Source organism: Balaenoptera acutorostrata, chromosome 13 (assembly GCF_949987535.1).
Source record: "Balaenoptera acutorostrata chromosome 13, mBalAcu1.1, whole genome shotgun sequence".
Lineage (NCBI taxonomy): Eukaryota > Metazoa > Chordata > Mammalia > Artiodactyla > Balaenopteridae > Balaenoptera > Balaenoptera acutorostrata.
This window is the reverse complement of record NC_080076.1, coordinates 25922446-25948057: the sequence shown is the minus strand read 5'-3', so window position 1 is coordinate 25948057 and position 25612 is coordinate 25922446. Positions and strand designations below refer to the sequence as shown.

The 25612-nt window shown below is 52.2% G+C and overlaps 1 protein-coding gene across 10 annotated transcripts in view; it reads left to right on the top strand.

The window, feature by feature from the left end:
- Positions 1–25612, top strand: part of CTIF (cap binding complex dependent translation initiation factor) — a 305014-nt gene that overhangs the window by 149716 nt on the left and 129686 nt on the right. For all 10 annotated transcript variants that reach the window (XM_007197213.3, XM_057526382.1, XM_057526381.1 and 7 more), the window contains one exon: positions 9813–9889. In XM_007197213.3, coding sequence (XP_007197275.1) covers positions 9813–9889 — 77 coding nt within the window. The remainder of the gene's footprint in view (positions 1–9812; positions 9890–25612) is intronic.

Below are 25612 nucleotides of genomic sequence, written 5' to 3'. Positions count from 1 at the left end.
GGGTTTATCTATGGGCTTTCTCTCCTGTTCCATTGATCTATATTTCTGTTTTTGTGCCAGTACCATATTGTCTTGATTACTGTAGCTTTGTAGTATAGTCTGAAGTCAGGGAGTCTGATTCCTCCAGCTCCATTTTTTTCCCTCAAGACTGCTTTGGCTATTCGGGGTCTTTTGTGTCTCCATACAAATTTTAAGATTTTTTGTTCTAGTTCTGTAAAAAATGCCATTGGTAATTTGATAGGATTGCATTGAATCTGTAGATTGCTTTGGGTAGTATAGTCATTTTCACAATATTGATTCTTCCAGTCCAAGAACATGGTATATCTCTCCATCTGTTTGTGTCATCTGACAGTGGTTGAAAAAGCAGCACTTTAGTAATTGTTTCCTTTACATTTTACACAATGTAACATAAAAACAATTTTCTAACATTTTTCAGTTGGTTTGTAGTCCTGTCCTTTGTACCAATGTTCTCGCTTATTTTTTTCTGTTTACTCAGAAATTATCGAGTCAATGTCATCAGTATTTGACATTGCTCAGTGCATCGTTTCCTGACATGGCTACCAGTGGGAGGGGGCAGGGACAGTCGTGTTTGCTTTCCAGGACTTCATGGATATACTAAGAACAACCGTAACAATACCTAAAGTTGTATCATGCTGAATTATTTAGGACTCTTTGGGGTGCAAGTGACAGAACCCCAACTCAAAATATATTTAAAGATTAAAAGGGTAACTGATTGGCTCATGAAATCAAAGGAAGAGAAGCAATCATGACACAGGAGGCAGGAAAAGCAAATGTTTTCATCCACATTTTCCACAAGAAGGAGGAGAGGGCTGGGTGAGATAACTGCCCAGTGGTATCCAAGTTTGGCAACAGAGCTGGGGCCCAGGTTGCCTAAAGGCTGTGTGGGTTTATTAGTCAAGACTCTTGGCTGTTGCAGTGAGAAACCCAACTTGAAGGAAAAAGGAGGGATGGGTTTTATTAGCTTAGTGCACCCAAGGAAGGCCACATGCCAGCGACCTGGCCTCTGTAACCACACTACAGTGCAGACACAGACCCCTGCGTGCTGGATAAATGCTGTGGGCTCGCACCCCAAAGGCTGCCACAGGCAAGATATTCATGTACAGTAGACCCCACTAAACCCTGGCCAGAGAGCCTCAGTTAGGCTCCGTCTCTGGAAGAATGTCCAGTTCTTGTGGAGCCAGCATCCAGCCTTTCAGAGTGGGTGGCGGCTAGGTTCACAGTCCAGAGTGTGAGTGGGGGGCAGGGGTGGAGGCAGCGGGTGACGTTGGTGGTTCAGAGGCAGCCTCTGCATCTCTGCCCCGTCTACCTTTATCTTTGTTTTTATATTGGGACTCCAGCTGAGGTATTGTTCTTAAAAGGGTCTCTGCTGATTTTAAAAAAATAAATTAAAAGAAAAGGTAGAAAATCACGGATTTAAACATGGTTTAGCCTCCCGCCTCCCACCTTTCTTTCTGAAACAGGTCGGCTTCTCTGAATAGCTGTGCAGCCTTGAGATTCCAGGAATTTTAGAAACATTACCTGTTTGTTTCAGCTTGGACGTGACCCACACATCCTGCCCATGTGGAGCTTGGTAGGATAACTTCTTAGAAGCTATGAAAAAACATGACCCTCGCAAGAGGAAGGCTCCACGGCTGAGACAGACTCTTTGTCAGAGGAGCTGTACTTGGTATTTTTATGGCCCCTTAAGTTGCCAAGTGCTATGTTTCCTTCATACCGTCGGCCCCCGTGTCAAGCCGGAGACAGGGACGTGGGGAATCCCAGCTGGCTTGGCCTGAGTCTGTCCTGCCTCTGTGGGGCTCCAGCTCCCTGGGCTTGCCCAGTGGGCACGGCAGAACAAACATCCAGTTCCTCTGAGTCACGGTTCATGGGGTCCTCCACTCTGGGCCATCTGGAATTTTCTGGAGAGAAAGAAGCCATTAGTTTCCATGTGTTTCAAAGCATCCTTGGGAGTGACAGGTAGGGCCAATACGCAAGCTTGTGAAGAAGAGGAGAGGGGCTGTGGTTTCCAAGAGGCCAGGTGGAGAGTCGGTATCCAGGAGAGATGGGGGCGGACGGGCGGGTCGCTGGAAAGGGTAGAGCTGGGGCCACAGGGCTTACCTGTCAGGAGACTGCTGTGTGTGGGAAAAGGCAGCTAATGTGTAGAAAAGAACCAAGCTCCAGGTGTCCTGGCAGTGGAGTCTTGTGATCCTGTATTTATTTCTGGTTGGAGTCACCTTGAGCACAGCTTCCGATGTCCCACTTGGAACCTCCCGCTGCTGCCTCACCTGGGCTGGGATCCGCAGCCTTCCTTTCCAGCTCCAACATTTCCCAGCCGCATCACCTCCTACTGAAGGCCCGTCCAGGTCTACCACAGTCCGGGGGTCTTCACACAACAGGAGGAAGGCTCTCTTGTATTTGTGTAACACACTCTCCCTTTGCAAAGAGCTGGTGTGTGAGAAAGAGAGAGAATAGACCTGTGAGATAGTTAAGCCTGGATGATTTCTATCAGACCCTGGTCCAAGGTCAGTGGTCAGAGGTCACAGGTCACGGGAATATCAGGAGAATCTCTCTTGAAAGGAAAGTGGGCCTGGGGTTCCACGAAGCTTCTGGCCGTGGGACTGAGCTCTGTGGGGCACTTCTAAACCTCGTCCCGCAAGATTGAAGGGGAACCAGGCAGAGCAGTAGCCAGGGGCCCTGGCCCCACCAACCTGGGGAGTGAAGGGCAGGGTAAGCTTGATGTCATGAGTGCCACCCCCTAGATAGAGGGGGGCAGAGGCCTGCCAAAGGGGCCATGGCCAGGGTCATCGCAGAGGTCACAGTGAGCACACACGGGCATGCACTCTGCAGGGCAGACATGGGACGGCATCTGAACCAGCGCCCAGGGACACCAGCTCTCCATCCTCATGCCTGGTGGGCGGCACCATGGACAGAAATGGGGCCGTCCAACGGTAGCTCCAGCACAGGTCGGAGCTTGCGCTGAGCCACTTCCTCACTTGCCGGGACCCAGAGTGCATGGCCCGGCACCATGGGGTCAGAGGTCGGGCAGGAGGTGCCCTCTCATGCCCCCAGTGGTTCCACCTCCACATCTCTGCCCTGGTGCTGCAGGCTGAGTGACATCACAGTTGGGAGCGTGAGCCTTGGAGGCGGCAGGTACAGGCTGCTGCCAACTGGTTGGGTGGCCCTGAGGAACTTCCTGGACCTTACTGAGCCTCTCCTTCCTCCTTGGTAAAAACAGGTTGCCAACACGGTGAAATTACCTGGTGAGCACGTAACTTTCACAAATGCAACTCCATTTTGGCAAAGGAAATCCAGGTAGAAAAATGACCCTTTTTTAAAGCACAGATGATTTTGCCTACTCTTCCACCTGTATTCGTCTCCTGGCCCGGGAAGGGTGGGGGTGGGGGGCAGGGTGCTGCCATAACAAAGTGCCAACACGCTGTTGGCTTAGAACAAGAGGGATTTATTATCTCCTAGTTTTGGGTGCTGGAGCCAACATCAACTAGGTGGCTTAAAGCAACAGAAATTTACAGTCTCACAGTTCTAAAGGCTAGAAGTCAGAAGCAAGGTGTCAGCAGGGCCACGCTCCCTCTGGAGGCTCTAGGGAAGAATCCTTTCTTTTCTCTCCTAGCTTCCGATGGCTGCAAGCAATCCTCGCTGTTCCTTGGCTTGAAGCTGCATCCCTCCAAACATTGCTTCCATGTTCACATAGCCTTCTTCCCTCTGTCTCTGTCCAAATTTCCTTCTTCTTATAAGGACACCAATCATTGGATTTAGGACCACCCTAATTTTGTATGACCTCATCTTAACTCCATCATATCTGCAAAGATCCTGTTTCCAAATAAGGTCGCATTCACCTGTACCCAGGGTTAAGACTCCAACTGATCTTTTGGGGGCACGCAATTCTACCCACTGTAGGGGTGGAGACACTGCACGCGACACTGTGGTCAGGAGCGCCCCCCTGGCCCTCGGAGCACCCGGTGCCTCTGTCTCCTCCTGTAGTTCCAGCGTGTCTCCACACAATCCACCTATGACCCTGGCGTGTGTTGGCCCGCAGTGGACGTTGTAACGTACCTTCTTCTTCTCCCTTGTGCTCCTGTTAACCCATTAGCACTCAGCGCAGGTACCACCCTGGCGAAGGCCTCCCTGACCCTTCTCCAAGCAAAGGTCCTCGTTCCTTCCTCGGGGCTGCCAGAGGCATCTATACAACCTCTACCGTGACGCACGACATGCATCAGCTTGCTTATTTGTGTTCCCTGAGCTCCTAGGACTGGGACTGGGTCTCTTCATTCTGGTATTCCCATCTGATGCACCTGGCACGTAGTAGGCCTTGAGAGCTGCTTGGGTGAAGAAGAACCAAGGATGGACAGATGGGTGGATGGATGGCAAGTAACGGACAACTCTCCCCTGACCACGGCCACAGCTGCTGCTCTCATCCCTTTGTCCTGCCTTGTTCTGCTCGATAGCATTTTTCATCATTGATCATATTATCTATTTATTTGTCATCTCTCTCCTTTCACTAGAATGTGTGCTCTGTAAAAACAAGCATTTTGCCTATTGCTCTTTCACTACTGTATCTGCAGTATCTAAAACAACAGTATTTATAGGATGCGTGGTAGGATGGATGGATGGATGGGTGGATGGGGGAAGGGTGGATGGTTGGGCGGGTGGATGGGTGGATGGGGGAAGGGTGGATGGTTGGGCGGGTGGATGGGTGGATGGGGGAAGGGTGGATGGTTGGGCGGGTGGATGGGTGGATGGGGGAAGGGTGGATGGTTGGGCGGGTGGATGGGTGGATGGGGGAAGGGTGGATGGTTGGGCGGGTGGATGGGTGGATGGGGGAAGGGTGGATGGTTGGGCAGGTGGGGAAGTGTGGAGGGATGGGGGAGGGGAGCCTGTGGCTCATTGGACGTGCATCACGCTTATCACAGAGGCAGCTGGTCTCAGTGCCACCCGGCACACATGCTGCCTTGCCCAGCGTGCTTTCGTTGCCCTGCCTCCCATATCCTCACCCCCAGACCCAAGATATGTTTGTTTGTAGCTGTCGTCTCAGAGTAAGGCCCCTGCAATGCCGGTCTGCGGTCAGCAGCTCTGCTGCAGCTGCCTTTAATCCCCCAGAAATACCTGCCGTCCCAGGTGGTGAGGTATCAGCTTCAGCCTGCCCTGGAATGGGCAGATTTTACGTGACGGGTTTCAGCAGCCAGAGCAGTAACACGCTGCCCATGGTGCCTCATCTTAGACCAGTGCTGACCTCTGGGACAGGAGAGAGAGAGACTGAGAGAGAGAGAGTGTGTGTGTGTGTTTCACGTGTCCTCTGCCCAAGCTGCACGCAGAAGGAGTATTATCTTCCCTCCCTCCCTGGAGAGGCTTGTTTTATATAATCTACTTGTCTCCCAGGCCCACTTAGTTATTGAAAGTGGTCAGAGTTTAGACAGAGGGGAACTGCAGCCAGGTCTCAGAGCTAAAGGGAGAAGGGTTCCCATGCAGAGAGGCGGAGGAAGAGCAGGCAGGGCCTGGGTGGTCCAGGCTGATGCTACAGAGGCTCACCTGACTCCGGCTGAGGAAACACACAAACCAGCTGGTAAACCAGAGGCTGGTGGGGCTCTTGTTTATTTGGGGGGTGGGGGAGGGGGTGGAAATGCTCATACCTGGACTGACGTCCCGATGGGGCTCTTTCAAAACATAGAAGAGAAGAACTTATTGAGTAAAGAAATAGAGCAAAGACTACTGTATACTCTTTTTATTTTTAGTTCTGTGACATTTTATTTTATTTAGTATACGTGACATGAGATCCACCCTCTTAAAAATATTTGTTTTGTTTTTTTATACTGTATACTCTTAAACGATCATTCGGACAAGCCTGCTAAGTTTCCCATTCTCCACTCAAGAGGTACATTCTATCTAAAAAGCAGGGAGGGGGTCACTGGTCTAAAGCCAGAATGCCATCACCCCTGGCCGGGCCTGGAAATACCAACTCATGTGCCTCCCCAGATTCCTTATTAGTCACTCTTGTCGTCGGATGCCCCTTGCCTACACATACCACCCTCTCCAGCCCTTTCGTAGGAACTATGTTTTAGGGCAGCTGCTTTCTGTAGAGTAATTGAGTGAGAAGGGGGCACAGTTTTCACCGTGGCTGGATTTTTTTTTTTCAAAACACTTGCTATTGCCTCTACCTGGAATATGTTTTCCACCTTTTAAAAACTGAGATATAATTTACATGCCATAAAATTCACCCTTTAAAATATATGAGTAAATGGTTTTTAGTATCTTTATGAGATGGTGCAACAATTGCCACTGTCCAATTCCAGAATATTTTCATTATCCCCAGAAGAAACCTGGAGCCCATTGGCAGTCACTCCCCATTCTTTCTCTCCCCAGACACTGGCAACCTCTCATCTACTTTCCGTCTCTGCAGATTTGCCATTTCTGGACATTTCATAAAAATGAAATCAAACCATATGTGGTCTTTGGTAGATTCACCCGTGCTGTAGCATGTATCAGAATTTCGTCTCTTTTTATAGCCACGTAATACTCCATTGTATGGCGCTACCACGTATTTATCCAAACATCAGTTATTGGACATTTGGGTTGTTTCCATTCTTGGCTATTATGAATACTACTGCTATGAACATTCATGTACAAGCCTCGTCTCCCGCCAATGGCTTTAAAGAACTTTTGCCAGCCTAGGCCAGCAGCTAATCTGATGGCAGATCGTGGCTAAGCACAGATTTTCTCCCTCTGTCTTCCTCTTTTGGCCTCATAGTTGCCTCTCTTGATACCCAAATGCCCTTGTTTTGGGGGAAGTGTGGGCAGCATCTTGAGTTGTGTGTGTCACATGGTACCACCACCAGCTTGAGTTTGAAGAACTAAGTGGCTAATTGAAGAGGGTCCTCCAGTAAAGCTTGTATAAATACAGTGCACCCCATTTTATACAATACCGTCTGAAAGTTCTACATAAGCGCCCCAGGGAAGGTGGCATTCATTCATTTATTCACCATGGTGCCAGTAGGCTGGGGCCCCAGGTGATCTTGTGGGTGGGACCAGTCCTCTATAGCACTGGCCTGGGTTATTCCTGGGGAGGGAAGACCTTCGAGGTGCAAGGCTTTGTTCTGTCACCTCTGTCACTTTGTTCAGCTGATTTCTGGCCTCCCACTGGGGTCTGCCAGCCTCAGGCCAAAGAGAACACAGGCAGAACTCCTCCATCCTTCCCCAGCACACCACCTGGTCACCAGGCTCTCTGCTAATTCCCTCCACCTTCCCTAACCTAAGCTTCCTACACCCTCCTCCCCTGCAAACCAACTCCACTGGACTCTCTCTGCCAAGACTGGGGGCCCCATGAGGAGAGGGACCAGAGCAGCCTTGCTTGTCCTGGCGCACTCGGCCCTGAGCAGAGTGTCAGGATGATGGGAGAAATGCTTCTGCTGCCGCTGATGATGATGGTGATGACGCCAACGATGGCAGTGACAACACCAGAGATACGTGCTGAGGTGTGCTGCGTACCAGGCACTGTTCTACGTTCTTTACATGTTTATCAACACATTTAACCCTCACAGGGACCCCAGGAGCCTATTATTATCTCCATTTTACAGGTGTGGAAACCGAGGCACGTAGAGGTTAGGTCACCTGCTCAAAGTCACATAGCCGTCAAGAGGAAGAGCCAGGAGCTGGCAGTTCGCAGTGTGACTCCAGATCCCAGGCTTTTAACTGCGATGATATCTTATATATGTACATACATATGTAGTAATCTGGAGGCGACAGATGGATGGACACAGCGGTCAGAGCAGTGGCTTCATTAGAAGCCCTGAGGGGTCCCGCATGCCCCTGGGCCACGCTGAGTCCTGGCAGAGAGCTAGGACTCCATGCCGAGGCTGGGTCACCGGGGCAGCTCCCCTCTGCTGCAGCCCTGTGGCCGGGAGGGGGGGGGGGGGCGGTGGGCAGGCCAGGATGCAGGTCAGAGCCCAGGACTCTGGGGCCCAGACAGGGGAGCCTGGCACCTTCTGAGCTCGTGGAAGGCCAAGTGTCCCGACAGCTCCCTCGGCCCGGCCTCAGAGCTCAGCTCCCCGTCCAGGCTCGGCTTCCTTCCATTGTCTCCACGGGGCACGCCCAGTGTGTTCCTGTGGTGACCTGAGGCCGGAGGGAGGGAAGGGGCCAGCCCGGAGCTGGGTGAGGGTGGGAGAGGGGAAATGAGAGGGGAAGACTTGCTGTTTTTCCTTGTTTGTGTTTTGTATTAAAGAAAGCAAATAATATCCTTTGAGAAAACCATTAAACAAAGCACATCCTAAAGCAGCAGAGGCCCATTGTGCCTGCCCGAGCCAGAATTCATTCATGCCTTCTTGGTCCGATTGTTGCAACCAAGAGACAGGGTGTGAGAGAGGGACTGTCAATATAAATAATATAAATTAAATAAAATAAAATTTGAAATATGCCCTTCCCTCCCTGGACTCAAGAGGAGTCTCGGCCAAGCGTCTGAAAGGCCAAGGTCCCCGTGTCCTCCTGAGCCTGTTGTCCTCCCTGTGCCCGCCCCAGGAAGCACCTCAAGACTGGCCGGGCTGCCCATGTCCAGGGCTGCTTAGCCCCGTGGCTGGGGGCTAAGCCCTGAGAAGGCAGCCCAGCAGGACCCTCCGCTAGGAGCCCAGATCCAGAGGGCTGCATGTGCCCTTGCAATGGAGGGGGTCTGGGCTTCTGTCTCCCTGTCTGTAAAGTGGGGGGGGGGGGGGGGGGGGCGGGTGCTAAATGGGCTCTCACTGTGCCCTCTCCAGCACACTGAGCCCCGTCACACCCTCTGACCCTGTGCACACCCAGGGCCTTGTGGGCAGCATGGGGGCCATGCTCAGGCTATGGACTCTGCATCAGGACCCATACCCAGGTGTCCCAGGCCCAAGCCAGTTCTCCAGGTCTAAGACCCTCAACCCCTCCCACCTCACCCCAGCCTGCCCATAATGGAATGGCAGTGCTTTCCCATGTCCCACCAGAACACAGTTTTCTGGGGGGAGGGAAACGGTAAGAAGAGAGCTGGCCATCAGCCCAACTTCTGCAAATAATTCTGCCTGTGGCCCAGCATTTGCAAGATCAACTCTGCATTATGAATAGAGGGTCTCCCTCCGACCTTGATATAAATATATACATAGTTGTTATCATGATGACAATATGCAAAAGACCATCTTTAGGATTTTCCCCAGTTAAAAGTTTAAAAAAAGTATTTAGCTATTTGCATGTTTCCTCTAAATATACCCCAGGAGTATAAGTAACAAAGATCTTGGGTAAAAATTGCATGAGGCATCCTGGTCTAGGATGAGGAGACCCGGGTCCTAGCACATTCCCTCTGCATGAGGCTCAGGATTTGCAAGGAGGCTGCATCTCCTTGGTCCTCTCAACAGCTCAGAGAAGATATTAACATTCCCATTGTGTTAGAAAGCTTGATGTTAGAGGGCCAACTTGTCCTCCATCAGCCAGTGATTCCAGGATCTAATTCTCTTGCTAATTCTCTGCTAGACCTTGAACTGGCTCATCCACCTCTCTGGACCTGAGTGTTCCCATCTGTAATTTGAGTGACTGGATATGACAAATTCTAGGGACCCCTTTGTGTCCCCACTGTCCTTTGGTTCTATAAGTCCAGCGTTATCACCTGGTGGGAAATTCATTAACTCTAGTGTTCTCCATTTTTCAGCCTGGATTTGGTGGTCAGAGTCTAGCCTTTCCAAACTCTCGATTTCGTTTCGTCATAGGTGTTGTTGTAGTTAGTTCAGACCTGGAAGTTCTTTGCTCTCTTTCAGAAGATTTACTGACAATCCTCTCTTCCTCCCCCAAACACACAGGGCTACCACCCGATGCCCCATGAGGTGGAGATTGCGCACACGAAGAAGTTGTTCCGGAGGAGGAGAAATGACCGAAGGTAGGAGACTCTCCGTCGCCAGCTTTGGGTTTTCTCTGCCTCTGCCGGCCCTTCTGGAGCTACAGTCCTGTCCTGTGTTTGGCTTTTCCTGGTCATCAGCCGACGCAACAAGAGGCGACATAGGCTCAGTGGGCTGGTGACCGGGGGCGGCGGCGGCTGCCTGCCTCTTGGTTGGCCCTGGGATTGGATCTATTCAGGAGTCCAGGGCAGGTTTGGCAGTTCAGGAAGAGAAAAGCTCTTTCCACTGACCATGCAGCAACAGTAATGGTCCTCAGGGCACCAGGACCTGCCGACGTGTGTTTTGAGACACAGCCTCCAGGAGGCTCTGGAGCTCACAGTTCCAGGACTGTCTTTCCTCTACCCTGTCCTGGGAGCCGTCCCTGGCCCGTGCTGGGTTCTGCTGTGACAGCGACACACAGATCAGAACTGCACATGCTGCTTCTCTCGAATGCCTGGGGGGTTGGGGCTCACTTAAACTAAAGCAGAAACCAGGATCTCCCCTGGCATCCAGCAGAGGGCTGGGTGACAGTAAGGGGCCAGAAAAAGTGCCTGGGGTAGCCCTGGATAGGAACAAACAGCTGAGGTTGGGCGTCTGGGAGGCTGAGCCTTTGTTTCCTTAAAGGCTGTCTGACAGGGAAAGGTCTTCAAGGTGCATTCCAAATGGAAGAGTCTAGGTGCAGAACAGTGTTTTAGTATGTGGCCATTTGTGCAAAAGCAGGGTTAGAGTATTTGTTTGTTTGTTTGTTGGAATGTGCATAAATGATTTCTGGATGGAAATGAGAGAGGGAGCGGGGAGGAAGAGAAAGAGGGAAGCGAGGAAGGAAGGGAGGGAGGGACGGAGGAAGGAAGGCTTCTGCTTGAAGAATTAAAATGAGGTTCTCCTCTACAGGGAATTTCTTCTTAGTTAAAGGTGATGGCTTGTGGTTTTACCTTTAATGAACAGAGCATGTTCTCAAGAGAGCCAAAAAAAAAGCCCAGTCAACATGCTTCCTCAGAATACGAGAAACGCCTCTTCTTGTGCAGCTTCCTAGAGACTAGGGCTGCCCAGGGTCCCTGATCCCTCCGTCCACACGCGGGCCCTGAACGAGGCGTGTTGGGTGGTGGCCGCAACTCAGGGTGGATGGAGGACCAGGCCCCCGGAATGTCATCAGCCGGTGGATTTAGTGGAACCAAAACAGCCCCAGAGGACAGTGAGTGTACAGCCATCTGGGAGGAAGGCAGTCCAGGCTTAGAAACCACCAGGCACTTTCTGTAGTGGCGTCGGAAGGGGAAACTGAGCAGGGAGAGTTGGACCAAGCCTATTCCCGGCCTGACCAGAGTGTAGTCATCACACCGTGTGTGCTGCCTTCTTGTTGTGCAGCTTCACGGAGGCTAATTCCTGATTGCTGGGTTCCCCGCAGAGAGAAGACGTAGGGAGCACCCCCTAAAGGAGGAATGGGGTTCACAGGGGACTGGGGAGGTGTCAGGAAGAGCAGAGGCTGCCTGTTGCTCCTCCCCTGCCCTGTGGTCCCCAGAGTGTGTGTGGAGGTGCGGGGAGTCCCCGAGCTTCCGTAGGAGAAGTCACCCTGTGGGCCCAGGCAAGGGCAGGCTGCTCTCAGCGTCCAGATCGGCCGCGCCTCCGCTTGTGGGCCAGGTCACCTCACTCAGCAGGAGCCCCTGGACAGTGCAGGTCTCCGGAAAGCGGCGGCGTGACCCAGGAATGTAGGAAAAGGAGCGTGACATGCAGGCACCGGGAAGCCGGCCTTCCGCTGAGCCTCACTTGTGTTAACAAATGCCCAGTTAGGTCAGCACACCTCGCAAAGGATGTGGACCCGGGACTGGGTCCAAAGCAAGGCAATAAAGATGATTAAAGGGATGGAAAGTATGTCCTGTGAGGAGAGGCTAACGGGCCAGGGCCAGGGAAGAGGAGGCTGCAGGGAAAGGACGTGCATGCCAGTAAACTCCTGAAAGATTTATACCGAGCGCCGAGGAGCGGCCGCCCACCTTCCCCGGGACCCGAACTGCAGGAAATCAGCTGAAATGAAAGGAGAGAGCGTTCCTCTGGACCAAAGACGGACTCAAGCAACAAACGTCTTGACCATCAGGGGCTCGGACTCTGCCATTCAGCGTGGCAGACACGCGTTGAGCCTGTGCTGTGTGCCGGTCGGGGCCCCACCTTTAGTCACAATCTGGAATATGGTGCAGGCCAACACTCGGCCGTCACAGAGTTCCCAGGCAATGGGGACTTTCAGGAGAAGAGCAGGCAGCCGGACACTTGAAGGACCTCTTTGTCTGAAAGCAGGCAGCCAGCACCGGGGGCCTCCCGAGTCCTCCTTGGTGGAGCGTGTGATTCTGGCATTTGAGGAACGGCTACAGAATATTATCCAGTCGACCCTAAACTTCCAGCTGATGATAGATAGTCACGGCCTTGCTGAACCCCAAACCTTTATATTTGACCTTGATAGTTAACACTTTTGTACAGCAGGTTAACCTTCCTAGTAGTGAGGCTTGCATTCCCTGGTGGCAGAGGGGGAGGTGACCAGAATCAGATGTGGTGGCCAAGGGCACAGCCAGCATCTATCTGTGTCATGCCTCTGATCTCTCCCCCTCTGTTGCAAGGGAGAAAAGGTGCTGTTTCCCCTCTTAACAGATGGAATAGCTGAGGCCAGGGACACTAGCCAACATTGCTCAGCTAAGTAGCAGAGCTGAACTCGCCCCTGCTGACTGCAGCTCCAGCCTTTTCGACTCCACAGCCTCAGGTGGACCTTTGACCTAGAAAAAGCCAAGAGCAGGGAGCTGGTGGGTGCATAATTAGGAGGGTGGCTGCAGTGTCACATGAAGGGAGGTGGCCCGCTCCATCCCCCTGGTGTCTCTGAGGCTCTCCCGGAAGGCCTGCAGGGGTCTGCGGCCTTCCGTCTGACTGCAGAGGACCTGGTGTCTGATCGCTGCAAACTCTCGGCAGCTCGGCAGGTTGCTGAACCTGGGGGTCCGTGCTACCCCACAGCCTGCAGCAGGAATTTCTAAACTGGGCTCTAGAGCCCTAGTCTTGATGGAAGTCTAGATTATATCCTAGCTCCGGGTGGCCTCTTGAGGTCTTGAGTGTGCGCTTACTGCTTTTATTCTCTGATGTCCGAGGCATATGCCGTGGAATTAGATGCCGGATGTGAATGCCACCTTTCCTACTCATTAACTCCGTGATTTTGGCAAATTACTCTATACCTTGAAAACTTTATTTCCTCTTCTGTAAAATGGGTTCATTAATTGGGAGGCTTAACCAAGCTCATCCTTGTAAGGCACCGGGAAATGGTCTTAGCGCCAGCTAAGATCACAGGGGGATCCGAGGTACTCAGAAAACACTGTAAGGTGACAGTGGAGTGCAGATGTCTGCGGTGGCGGGGTGCAGGGGCGGGGCTATTGTCCCAAATCCCCATGAGTGCGGGTTTGCTTGAGCCCAGGGAACTTTCCTTGCATCACCTCCAGGGGCAGGGCACCCGGGGTCAATTGTTCCTTCTCAGGGATCAACTTTTAAAGCTTTGCTCCCGCTGTCGGGGCTGGCGGGGAAGGAGGGCCCCTCTAGAGCAGCCATCTGCAGACTCTGCTCCCACATTCTGTGCGCTGCTTCGAGGGCCTCTGTGTCTAAAATTGAGCTATGGGCATCTTTTCCTTATTTTGCAAAAAAAAAAAAAAAAAAAAAAAGGTTAAGCTCGTGAACAGTTCAAAAGTTTTCTCCTTTAAAATGGTCTCAAAACATGGACAACTGGTAACCACTTGTTTATTTTGCGAAACTAATCAAGGATGTTTGCTGATTTCAGACAAAATTATGCATTTCATGATATGAATGTACTAAATGAGTATTTCACGCATTCCTGAAAGAGCAACATGCCTCCGGTTGCTCTATCCCCACCCAAGCCAGAGACCTGCCGACTGGAAGGGGGTCCGCTGAGGTTCGTCTTCTGCCCTGAGCTCCTTACCCTCAGGATGCAGGGCAGAGGGGCAAACTCTGGAGGGCTGAGTCCCGGCCATGCCGCTGACCCACTGCCTGTGTTGACCTTGAGTGAGGTCTCACCTCCGGGGGGATGCAGGGGTTTTCTCTACTCCCCCCACCCCCGCTCCATTTGAAGAGATGGACATCTGAGGCCATGAATGAAGGTCATGGTCTGTGCTCCCTGGGAAGCAGAGTCTGGGATGGAGATTATTGGGCAGGACACTTACTAAGGAGTGCCCTTGGGGTCACGGAAAGGGAGGGCAGCAGGATTGGGCAGAGGGAGGAGGTGGGCTGCAGCGCAGTCTGGGTGGGGAGTTCTGATTCTACAGGAAGTTCTGAAGTTGGGGTGACTCTTTAGAGTTGTCCCAAGCTGGAGAGAAGGGGCAGGTCTTTGTATCCCTCTGTCTGCTCTAGTCATCAGATGGGGAGTGCCTTGACCTTGAGCCGGCGGCTCTCCGCCCCAGACAACTTCTGTAGGGCTGACCGCCGAGGGCTGTCTGCCACAGCGCATCCAGCAGCCAGGGGCGAGTGTGTCATTTCTGAGCAGGGCCCGGAGTGGCATGTCACAGTGAACACCACAGTGAAGCACTCTTTAACTCTCCAACTAGGATTGATGGGGCAGTGCTCTGTGCTACATTCCATGCTGCAGAGAAACCAGAGAAGTGCCAGGCGTGGTCCCTGGTCTCAAGGGCCTGAGGTAGAGCTTGCACAACTGGCCTCAGAAGCCACCAGAACGTGGTGCACGACTACGTAGCACGCATGTGTTCCCGCGAGGGGGTTCAAAGAAAGGAGCCAGCGAGAGTGGTTACAGAATGATTCCTGAGGAGGTGGGCATTGAATTAGCCACGAGTCACGAGGGGGATTTGGAAGGGAGATGGGAGGACATTAGGGTGAGACTGTGAAAGCCTCAGTGAAACAGATGTGGGAACCAGGGATTCCCACCGCCCCGGATGTCGCTCCCACAAAACTCCCTAGAAACAGAGCCGGATGGGTGGAGCTCACTGCTGCCACTACCCGCAACTGAACTAAAGAGAAGAGAAAAGCCGGAGCTCCTGGCTCCTGACGGGGCCCAGCCCAGACGTTAGAAGTCCCAGTAGACCCCAGCAGGCTCCAGAGCTGGCCTCCTAACAGTGAGAGTGGGGCAGCTAATGGAAGCATTAGGGGTCCATCGCACGATGCCCGTGCGGCTGGGGAGACAGGATAGCCATTCTCCAAATTAATTTGTTTCATTAAGTGAGGTCTCAGAACGGTTAATTTACTCCATGTGCAAAGCAGATTTGAAAAGAAGGAAAGAATGGTACAGTCATCGCCAGCTAGTATCAGATGGCTCTGCTGGGCGAGAGGCAGGAGAGCAAGCTGTCCCCACATCTGAGTGCCACCCCCTCCCTGGGTCCCCAGATGGTGCAGTCGGGCCACAGCCTGGACGCTGCAGGGTGAGCAGAGCCCCCAGCAGCTCTTGCTGCCTCTGTCCTATGATCGACCATGACAGTGGCTTGCTGTCCTCTAACCGTAGAACCAATTTACAATCTCATTTCTCCGTCTCCTCCTCTGCCACCATGTGCCCAAACCCTCCCTGGGTGCCAGGCTCTTTCCCTGGGGACAACGTTAGAGTCAGCCATCAGATTTGATTTTGCCAGCTTTCTGTGACGTCATCTAGGTCACTGATAAAAATGAACAGGGCATCTGGAATTAATGGTGATGGGTATGCAATTTTGGGAAGATACTAAAAACCCTAGATTTTGTGATTTAAAAGGGTAGATTTTGTGGTAAGTGAATTATATCTCAAATTTTTTTTTAAGTTTTTTTTTAATGGCTAAGGCAGGTCCCAGGATGGAGTGATGGGGCAAGCCTCTGTAAACACTCCTTAATCTTGGTGTTTGCTGGGTTCCCCAAGTGTATCAGGAGAGTAACCCTTTCAAGGTCGTAGATTTGGTCTGGCCCTGACTTGGTCTGTGTGACTGTGTGCTAGCTATCAGTGGTTACATCTTTTCTTCCAGATCATTGGCTTGGCAGTCTCCTTAGGAGAGATGATATCTATATTTTTCTGATTTTAAAAAATTGGAACGGTATACACATAGCTGCAGTCTCTAGCACTTTGTTCCTCAGAAGTAGTCAGGGGCTATTTATGACCTCACGTGCAAAGCTGTCTTTTTCTGGACCATATTGTTCCATCCCTTGGGCAAGAAGATGAGCACTCAGAGTGCCTGTCTCTCTCCGAGGATTTCCTCCGAGGCCCTCGGCAACGTACTGAGGATGCTTTAGCGGGGTCTACCTTTCCTGGTCCAACACATGTTCTCTGACAGAAGTCAGACCTTTCTCTCAGCGGCCCCCTTAATTCTACATCGTCCTCCCCATCTGCAGACTCATGCTTGCCTCCTCCTTCTCACTCTAAATACAAAAACTTAATTTTAGAATTGTCATTAATGCCTGTTGAGCCCACTCCTCGACACACTCTGACAGCTCTACCCCACCCTTTGATGGCCATCACTGGCTACAGGAGACCCCTCATTCCCTTCTAGAATTCACCTTACCCTCCTCCTCTTCACGCTGCGCTCATGGGCAGGGACCCTGGGGGAATGCCAGTGCCACGTTAAGATCTTGTCTCTAAGTCACAGTTGCTTTCTGGAACTTGCCATTCCCTTTAGCACCTCACATCACTCCTGCAGTCATGGACTCCCTCATCGATGAAGATGACTAAGCCCCAGACCTTGCCCACCAGGAACTGATCAGAAATTCATCTAGTTCAGAGCCCAGATCCATCCATCCATCCGCTCCTTCACAGAAGTCGTTAAGGTAGCCCTTTGGGAAGTACAGTCAATCCTCATTACTTGTGGATTCTATATTTGTAAATTTGCCTCTCGTTAAAATGATTTGTTATGTGTGATTTAGTCAATACGGTGCTTTCACAGTCATTCCTGGACACTCCCAGAGCGGTGAAACACTCGAGTCACCTGACACACACGTTCCCAACTGAGGTTGGACCAGGAGACCTCTGCCTTCTTGCTCCAGCTCTCATATTGTAAAGTAGTGTCTTTCTGTGATCTATTTAGTGCCATGTTTTTTGCGTTGATGTGCTTTTCATGGGTGAATTTGCAGTTTAAAATGGCCCCTAAGCATAGCACTGAAGTGCTGTCTTTGTTCCAAAGTACAGGGAGGCTGTGAAGTGCCTTATGGAGAAAATATGTGTGTTAGATGAGCTTCGTTCCGGCCAGAGCGATAGTGCTGTTGGCGGTGAGCTCAGTGTTAATGAATCAACAATATATATTAAATAAGGTGTCCTTGGGCTTCCCTGGTGGCGCAGTGGTTGAGAATCTGCCTGCCAATGCAGGGGACACGGGTTTGAGCCCTGGTCTGGGAAGATCCCACATGCCGCGGAGCAACTAGGCCCGTGAGCCACAACTACTGAGCCTGCGCGTCTGGAGCCTGTGCTCCGCAACAAGAGAGGCCGCGATAGTGAGAGGCCCGCGCACCGCGATGAAGAGTGGCCCCCACTTGCCACAACTAGAGAGAGCCCTCGCACAGAAACGAAGACCCAACACAGCCATAAATAAATAAATAAATAAATAAAATAAAAAATAAAAAAAAAATAAGGTGTCCTTAAACCAAAACACACATAAAGTGGGGTTATCTTTGATCAACTGGAGAAAATGTGACCGGAAGCTTTCAGGAACCTAACCCTGTCTTTCTTCTGGGAGCAGTGGTTCGGTGTGCAGCATAGTTATACAGTTATATAGAGCATGACTTCTGTGAATAATGAAAATGGACTGTGCTTGCCCTTTAAAACAGGGGGAGAGATGCTGAAGATAAAGGACTATGTTGTGAGTGATGGGGTTTTAGGCTGAGTAGTTTATCTTGTCTGAGTGGCGGTAGCAGAGATGGGGGGGATAGAAGGAGGGAGCGGGAGACGCTTCCTCCACGGTTGTTGCCTGGCTTGGGTCGCACTGAGGGGACCGCTGCTTCATTTGCCCTATCCTGGGATGACACCATCCCCAAGCCCTCCAGACAGCTCAGCCCTGAAGTGACCATTATTGTCATCCTGTCATCAGGAGCCCAGGGAACAGTGAGACAGATTACACTCCCATTGCCTGCGGTTTGTCTTTATATCGCAGCAAGGAAATTGCCCTCATTAAGTCCCCGCTAAAGATAGATAAGAAAATGGGACAGGCAAACCCCTACCTGGCAGGCAGCCCTGTCAGATTCTAAGCAAAATGAGTCAGATAGGAATTATTTTTAGGCTCCTTCTCCTCCTCCCCCACACCCACCCCCAAGCTCTCTTGGAAGGAAGAGCAGCTCATTTCTTGAAGCCAGATGTCCAGGTCTGTGTTTGATTGACATGAAGGGCCTTGGTATGCCTAGAGAAGACCCTGGCCTCTGTACGAGCCATGACGGCCAGATCATCCTTTGGACAATGCGTGCCTCACCTGGCGCTCACGGGCAGAACAGGCTGCCGAGAGGGCCCTGAAGGCTGGCCGACGACTCACCCTTTCCTGCCCCTCTTTCCTGGCACGTGCTCCGTGCTCAGAAGCTGCTCTCAGAATCACACTTCATGGGAAAGTAAACCAGTCCCTGGGGTCCCTCTCCCGGGGAAGGACCAGCAAGTCCACGGGCCCAGGGCCCACATCCGTGCATGGCCATCTTGTGCCTTTTGGCAGAGCTCCTGGTGCCGGGCCAGCCTGCCCTCCCAGTCTGTGCCCACTGCTGGGAAGCTGAGAGCTGCTGCTTCTTGCTTGCTCTCTGCTCCTCTTTTCAGCTATGGGGGTTCATCCAGACCCCTTAAGCCCTAGACGGCAAAGGAGGGAGAACTGGGGGCAAGGAAGCTGACAGAAGAAGAGGCAAGGGTGCACGCCTAGTGGCTTGGAGAGCAGGAGGGGTGCTAACTAGGGAAGTGGCCATAGAGAGATAAATGCCATCTCCACCGGGTCTGTGCCTGGGACAGGAAATAGAATGGACGCCAGGAACCAGCCACCTGGGTTGGTTTAATTACGCCTCCTCAGATGTCTTAGTCTCTCTTTCTGAAATGCTGGACATTTGGACATTTGGGTTGGCTCACAAATGTTATGCCCAACCCTCTCTCCCCTGCTGGAGCATATGGACACAAGCAACTCCAAGGGCCCCAAGTGACCGGGCCTCTGGTGCCAAGTCTGCACAGCCTTTGCCGGGGTCAACCAGCATGGTGGGTACCGGGGCCTAGGCCAGGCTCACTTGGGTTCTGGACCAGTTCATCCCTCACCAGCCAGGGGATCTTGGGGCGATAAGGACCCTTGCCAAGCTCATTCTTCTTACTGTCCCCAAGGACACTGACACGCCCCCTGCAGGGATGCCAGTAGGTGAGGGGTGATGGCAGGTACACGAGAGGGCCCAGTCCCAAGCCCAGCTCTAAGTACAGAAGCATGGGTCCCCTCCTTGCTGACGTTTGCTCCTGGGACCCCTCCATCTTGGGCCGTGTGCAGGGAAAGAAAGAAGATTGGGCCAGCAGTTGTGGAGTCTGGGTTTCCATCCTTGTGTGGCCCAAGGCAATTCCCTTACACTGTTGGAGCTAATACTTTCAAATGCATTGGGGTGAGTGCGGGGTTAAAGTTGACAAAGAACCCTCCCCAGGAATATTCCATTCCTTAGCCGTGGGCTGGAAAGACAGACAGAGACACTCCAGAGGCCAGTTGGAGCTTTCAGTGCAAATAACTAGCTCCCCTGTACCTTCACCCCAGCCCATTCACCCTCTCCAGAAAGTTCCAGAAAGCTGGGCCATGTCTGCTGCTCCTGTGTACATCTTTTGGGACCAATCTGGTCTAGGTCTGTACCCTGGGCTGGGTACCCAACCATGACTGGCTGAGCCTCTGTACTCCCAGCATTCTGGCTACCCGCATGGGACCACCTTACCCGTAGGGTGGGCTGTGCGTACCGTTGGTTCTAGGGCCTTTTTGATAGGCCCATGGGCAAGCCTGGCTCACCCTGAGTCCTGCCCGGAAATGACTCAGCGATTTAACAAGCACTTCTAGAATGCTCACCGTGTTCGGGACACACTGAGCCCTTTGCAAATATCAGCTTGTACAATCTTCCCAACAACCCTAGGAAGGAGATACTGTTTTTATTTCCATTTTACAGATGAGGAAAGTAATTTGCACAGAGAAGGGGGGTAACTCCCCCAAAGTCGCAGAGCTGGGAAGTAGCTGAGCCAGACTGCAAACTCAAGCAGCCTGGCTCAGAGCCTGGGCCCCTAACCAGTTCTCTGCTGGAAAACTCTCTGTCCACTCTTTGGCATGCTCGGCGTCCCTCTTCTGGGTCCCTCGCCAATTCCTACCTACACCCCCAAGTAAGCCCCTGACTAACTCTGTGCTAGGGGCGATAAAGGCAGCATGGGGCCTCCATTTTCAAAAGGACTGAGGAAGGGGCTAGTGCCTCATTCAAAGGAATGAACAAATGGTGAGATTTCAGACAAGACCCACCCTCTGCCCTCTGCGCCCCTGCACCAAGTTAGTCACACCCGTAGATCCCTTCCCTCGTCCAGATGATTCATGTGTGGGCATATTTAGGAAGTTCCTATAATAGCGCAGAGATTTCCCAGGTTGTAGGGGCGCCACTTGGTGAGAGGCCGGAGGAAGGGTGCTGTGAGTTCCAGAACGGTGGGCAGCTCTTGGGAGGGCAGTCTGGAGTGGGAGAGCTTCCTCCAGCTGCCATCCCCCAAGTCCCAGGACGGCTGCCCAGGCCACAAGGGTGCCCTTCACTCCCCAAGGCTCCCCAGCAGGGACGGGAGCACAGCTTTTAAAAATACCAAGGAGCCTTCCTGCCTGGGTCAGCGTTTACCCTGAGCTCCGAGAGTTATTTCTGAGTCTTCCCAGTAATTTAATTTTAGCCATTTATTCCAATGTGTGTGTTTTGGGGAAAGCCAGGGTGGCCTCTATTATGGTTTGGAGTATTTTGGGGAGGCCCTGGTTTCCAGAAGGGATGCAGGGACTCAATTAGGCAAGACATCAGCGAACAGAATTAAAATAACTCAAGGAGACAGGCCTGCGGGTCCCTGGAGGTGATGCCTCTGCTTAGCCCCCCGGAGGAAGTTAAGACCAAGGGGCCCTGCAGGCCCAGTGGGCACCTCTGAGGTGGCAGCTTGTGTCACTGTCTCCAGCTCTCCCAGCACCTGCAGGCATCTCAGGGCCTTTCAAAATGCAGACTGGATGGAGCTGCTGGGTCTTTCCAAGTTGGCCTGGACGGACAGCCCGAGCGCCAGGAGCAGACAAGCCCACATCAGTGGCAAGTTCCGGAGCTCCAGCTGGTAGGTAGACAGGCAAACTCACCAGCAATTTAGGGGGGGTTTAAAAGTTATAGGCACCAGCCCATTAACATTGCAAGGTTTTTGGAGGAATTATTCTGGAGGAATTACTAAACAGAGGTCAAATAGACCTTCGGACCCCCCTACCAGCACCAGCCATACCTGACCGCCCCCCACCCCCTGCCCTCCCCTCCCCCCAAGACAGGCCTGCCTCACCCCCGACCTGCCCGCTGCCCCTCTCCCGCCTCCTCCTAATTCACTGTCCTTGCTCACTGCACTTCCTGACCCCAGTCTGCTCTCGGTTCCCTGAACAGGCCAACATCACCTGTCTGCACCTGACTGGCCCCTCCGCCTGGGCCCTTGCTCACCCGATTCTTGCCTCGCTGGCTTCCTCTCGTATTGCACTACCCTGTCACTACCCATGCTCTTTTTTTTTTTTTTTAATATATATATATTTTTATTAATTTTTTTATTAATTAATTTATTTATGGCTGTGTTGGATCTTCGTTTCTGTGCGAGGGCTTTCTCCAGTTGTGGCGCGGGCAGGGGCCACTCTTCATCGCGGTGCGCGGGCCTCTCACTACTGTGGCCTCTCTTGTTGCGGAGCACAGGCTCCAGACGCGCAGGCTCAGTAGTTGTGGCTCACGGGCTTAGTTGCTCCATGGCATGTGGGATCTTCCGAGACCAGGGCTCGAACCCATGTCCCCTGCATTGGTAGGCAGACTCTCAACCACTGCGCCACCAGGGAAGCCCTACCCAAGCTCTTTTTCGTCCTCCCTTGATCCTCTTCCCTGACCTTCCCCATGGTTGCTGGGGTGCATCGGGCCCGGCATGGACTGAAAGAGCTCTCCCTGCCTGGCTCACCTGGAGCAGGTGCGGCAGCTGAGGGATTCGAGGATGGGGCGGGGGATGGGGCGGGGGATGGGGCGGGAGCGTGCAGGACACTCACTGGTGCGTGGGAGGGCGAGCCGCCTCCTGAGTCACCTCTCCCGGTGATCGCCGAGCCAGCCAGCCTTACCGCAGCTAACCTCTCCCTCGGGAATGTGCTGCCCTTCAGTTGCCTTCAGACTCCGCTCTTCAGCTTAAGGGGAGGATTCTGTGGACAAAGGATCTAATTTCAGGCTTTCCGTTTGTCGGGACTGACACTGAACTTGGGAAAGATGTGTAGACCCAAAGATGAGAGATGTTTTTAGGAAGAAAAATATACTCTATGGGGCTGTGTGTGCATGTTTGGCCCAGCGTCCCGAGCGGCTACAGCAGACTGGCTCGGTGTGTCAGAGAACAGATGGTCACCCTGAGCAGGAAACCTGGTGCCTCTGAACCGTGAGCCACAGCCGTGGCTCAGACAGGCTGGGCAGGGACCGGGGTGGGACAGGCAGAGGACAGGTTTCTGACTTTGCCCTGATGATCAGAAGGTTGGCACACGCTCGGTCAGGAGTAGGGTTGGGAAGCTGATCCCTAGGACCTCTCTAGGTGGGGCCCACAAGGACCAGCTCCTTCCCAAGGAGCCATGCAGTTTCTGTCTCGGGCATCCTTTCCTGGCCAAAGCTCTAGGTCTGTATTTTTACTGTGGTGTTCATTCTGCACACAACTGGGGGAAACCGTCTATGCCTCCTCATCCACCCCACCCCCACTACTCTCAAGCTGCTCCTCATGTACCCACATTTATCACTCTTGCATCCCATCTTGTGAACTGGGGTGTCAGGAGTCAATCCGGCCTTAATGGGTAACCCAGGGCAGGTCACTTTGCATTTTCACCAGAGCCTTCAGTGATGACCCAGAGTTAAGAGAGTGATCTCGTGCTAAGAGCTTGGGGCACAGTGAAAAGCCAGGAGGTGTAGGGAGTAGGTAGGGAGGGTACATGGGTTGTATTTTTTGAGGGCGGGATTTTTAGCTCCTAGAAGCCTAAAACTATCCCACTTTAAGCAAACATCCTTTTTGCCTCTGTGTTCATTTTCTGGAAGTCACATAGCATGAACTGTAGAGCCCAGGTTCCAGCCAAATGTATAGGTGGCCCCTTGGGTGTGCTGACTTGCCTAGACTTGGTTTGGGTCTCATGTGGAGCCTCCAAGGCATGACTTCATCTCTCTGAGGCATGTTTCTCATCTACAAAGTGGGACATCTGCCTTCTAAGACTGTTTTGCTGTTGCAATGCAGTGATGCTCTGAACACAGGTAAAATACCAAGGGCTGTCAAACATGAGGACTTACTGCCTGTCTGTGTGTGTGGAATACACACATCTGTGTTTATAGCTGTGTGTCTGTGACTATTTTAGGGACCCTGCCAGTCATCACTTCCAGTGATAGTTTGCTGGAAATGGAACTTGGCCTGCACGCTTGTATTGGTTATCTATTGCTGTGTAACAAATTACTCCAAAACTTAGAGCTTCAAACAGCAACTATTTTTTACCTCACACAGTTTCCAAGGGTCAGGAACCCAGGAGCAGTTTAACTGGGTGCTTCTGGCTCGCGGTCTGTCTTGAGATGGTGGGTCAAGCCTGTTGGCAGTGATTGTGATCATCTGAAGACTTGATTCAGATGGGGCTGGAAGATCCACTTCCAAGCTCACTGACGTGGTTGTTGGCAGGCCTTAGTTCCTCACTGGCTGTTGGCCGGAGACTTCATTTCCTTGCAATGTGGGCCTCTCTGTAGGGTGCTCATGATAGAATGAGTGGAGAGAGAGAGAAAGAGGCTGTCATGTCTTTTGTAACCTAATCTCAGAAGTGACATACCATTCCTTCTGCTCTTCTATTGGTCCCATAGACTACCCCTTGGATGGTGTCAGAAGGGACTACACAGGGTGTGAATGCCACCGGGTGGGGACCATTGGGGGCCATCTTTATCTGATTCTAGTTTCTTCCTGTGGCATTGCTGGGTTTTTTTCCCCTCCCATTTTAAATGATCTAGTAAAATGCAACAATAGGTTTGAATGGATTGAGGTTTTTGCTGTTTTCCCTTTTCTGGTTCAACTTCAAATCTTTCCAAAAATGCCTTCCTTATCCTGTCCTCCCCTCTACACTCATATCCTACCTCCCCGTGGCTCCTCTCTACAGTGGAGCATGAATTAGAACCTCTCTCCCTGGGGAAGGTTTTAGACCAGAAGATGCTCTTTTCTGAGCTTTGGGACCTACCTGTCCTCCAGGGGTCCAGCAGGTAGTTCCATGCAAAGGGAACTTTCCAAGATACACACAGTCACACACACACTCTCTCTCTTTCTCTCTTACTCACACATACTTATTTTCCCTTAAACTCTATAGTCTCAATGATTATAAAAGATTGGGCTTTAATTGGAAGCATATTGAAATACTTGAATCTCTCAGACACTGACAGGGAAGGCTTCCTTGGATAGGAGAGAAAAGAACACCAATGTTAGTGATACAGGTAAAGGTGTCTCACACATCCTTTCTCATAGCATCCCGGCAGCAGGCCCGGGGAGCAGATAGGACAAATGTCCCCATTATAAGAGTAATGTAGGTGAGACTCGGGCCACACGATTTGCTCAAGACCTTGCAAAACTGAAGCTGGTCCCAGACCTCAGAATATTCAGACTCTTTGCCATGGGGTTGTGCAACATCGGCCCTAAGTAGGGGAACATGCGCTTCTTTTCCACCCATTCCAGAATAAATGGTGATCTGGGGTTGTCTGCCTGTCTGGGTGCAGGTTGTCCGGCCTGGGAGAGCAGCCCAGGTGTTGCAGGGGCTCAGGATAGTGGAGAGAGGAGCAACGTCCCTCGGAGCTGGAAATGTCGTGGCGGGAGTGATGACCGGTAGTGAGGGAGCACGCAGTGGTGATGGCAGAAGAGGACCGACCCTGTTTCATCTCTTCCTTCCAATCTGCCCACAGGCTCTTCCCCCTCCGCTGTGAAGGCATCACTAGAAGGACTTTCAGGAGGCTCTGGCTCCAGATGGAGTCATTGGAATGGAGTGATAATGTGCCCCTTTTGTCTGCAGTTGTGCTGGCCAACACAGGACCCAGCGTGGCTATTTAAGTTGAAGCGAAGTAAAGCTAGAATTCAGTTCTTCAGTTGCACTGGCCACATTTCAAGTGCACGATAGCACCGCGTAGCTTCGACGACAATGATGGTTAGCTACAACGTGATGGTTAGCACACTGGACAGTGCAGACGGAGAACGTCTCTATCCTCACAGAAAGTTCTGTAATGTAGCCCTGCCCTACAGAAACTCCCGGGCCCCAGAGAGCCAGGCATGGGGCAGGGTGGGGGGAGGAGGGGGGAAGCAGACTGGAGGGGAAGAGTCTGAGGGTCTGGGCCGGGGGAAGAAGGCCTGAGAGCAGAAGGAAGACGCTGAGAAGGAGACGTGTTCGTTGAGCAGCGTATCCGCCACCCCTCCATCAGGCTCAGGAAGTGTTTGCGCCTCCTTCAGCTGGGTCTGGGAATGAGGGCCAGTGCCCGCCCTGCTGGGGACATCACTGAGAGGTGAGAGTGGAGCCCTCCTTGTGGACGATCCAGGGCACACCCTTGGGCACAAGGAGTGACAC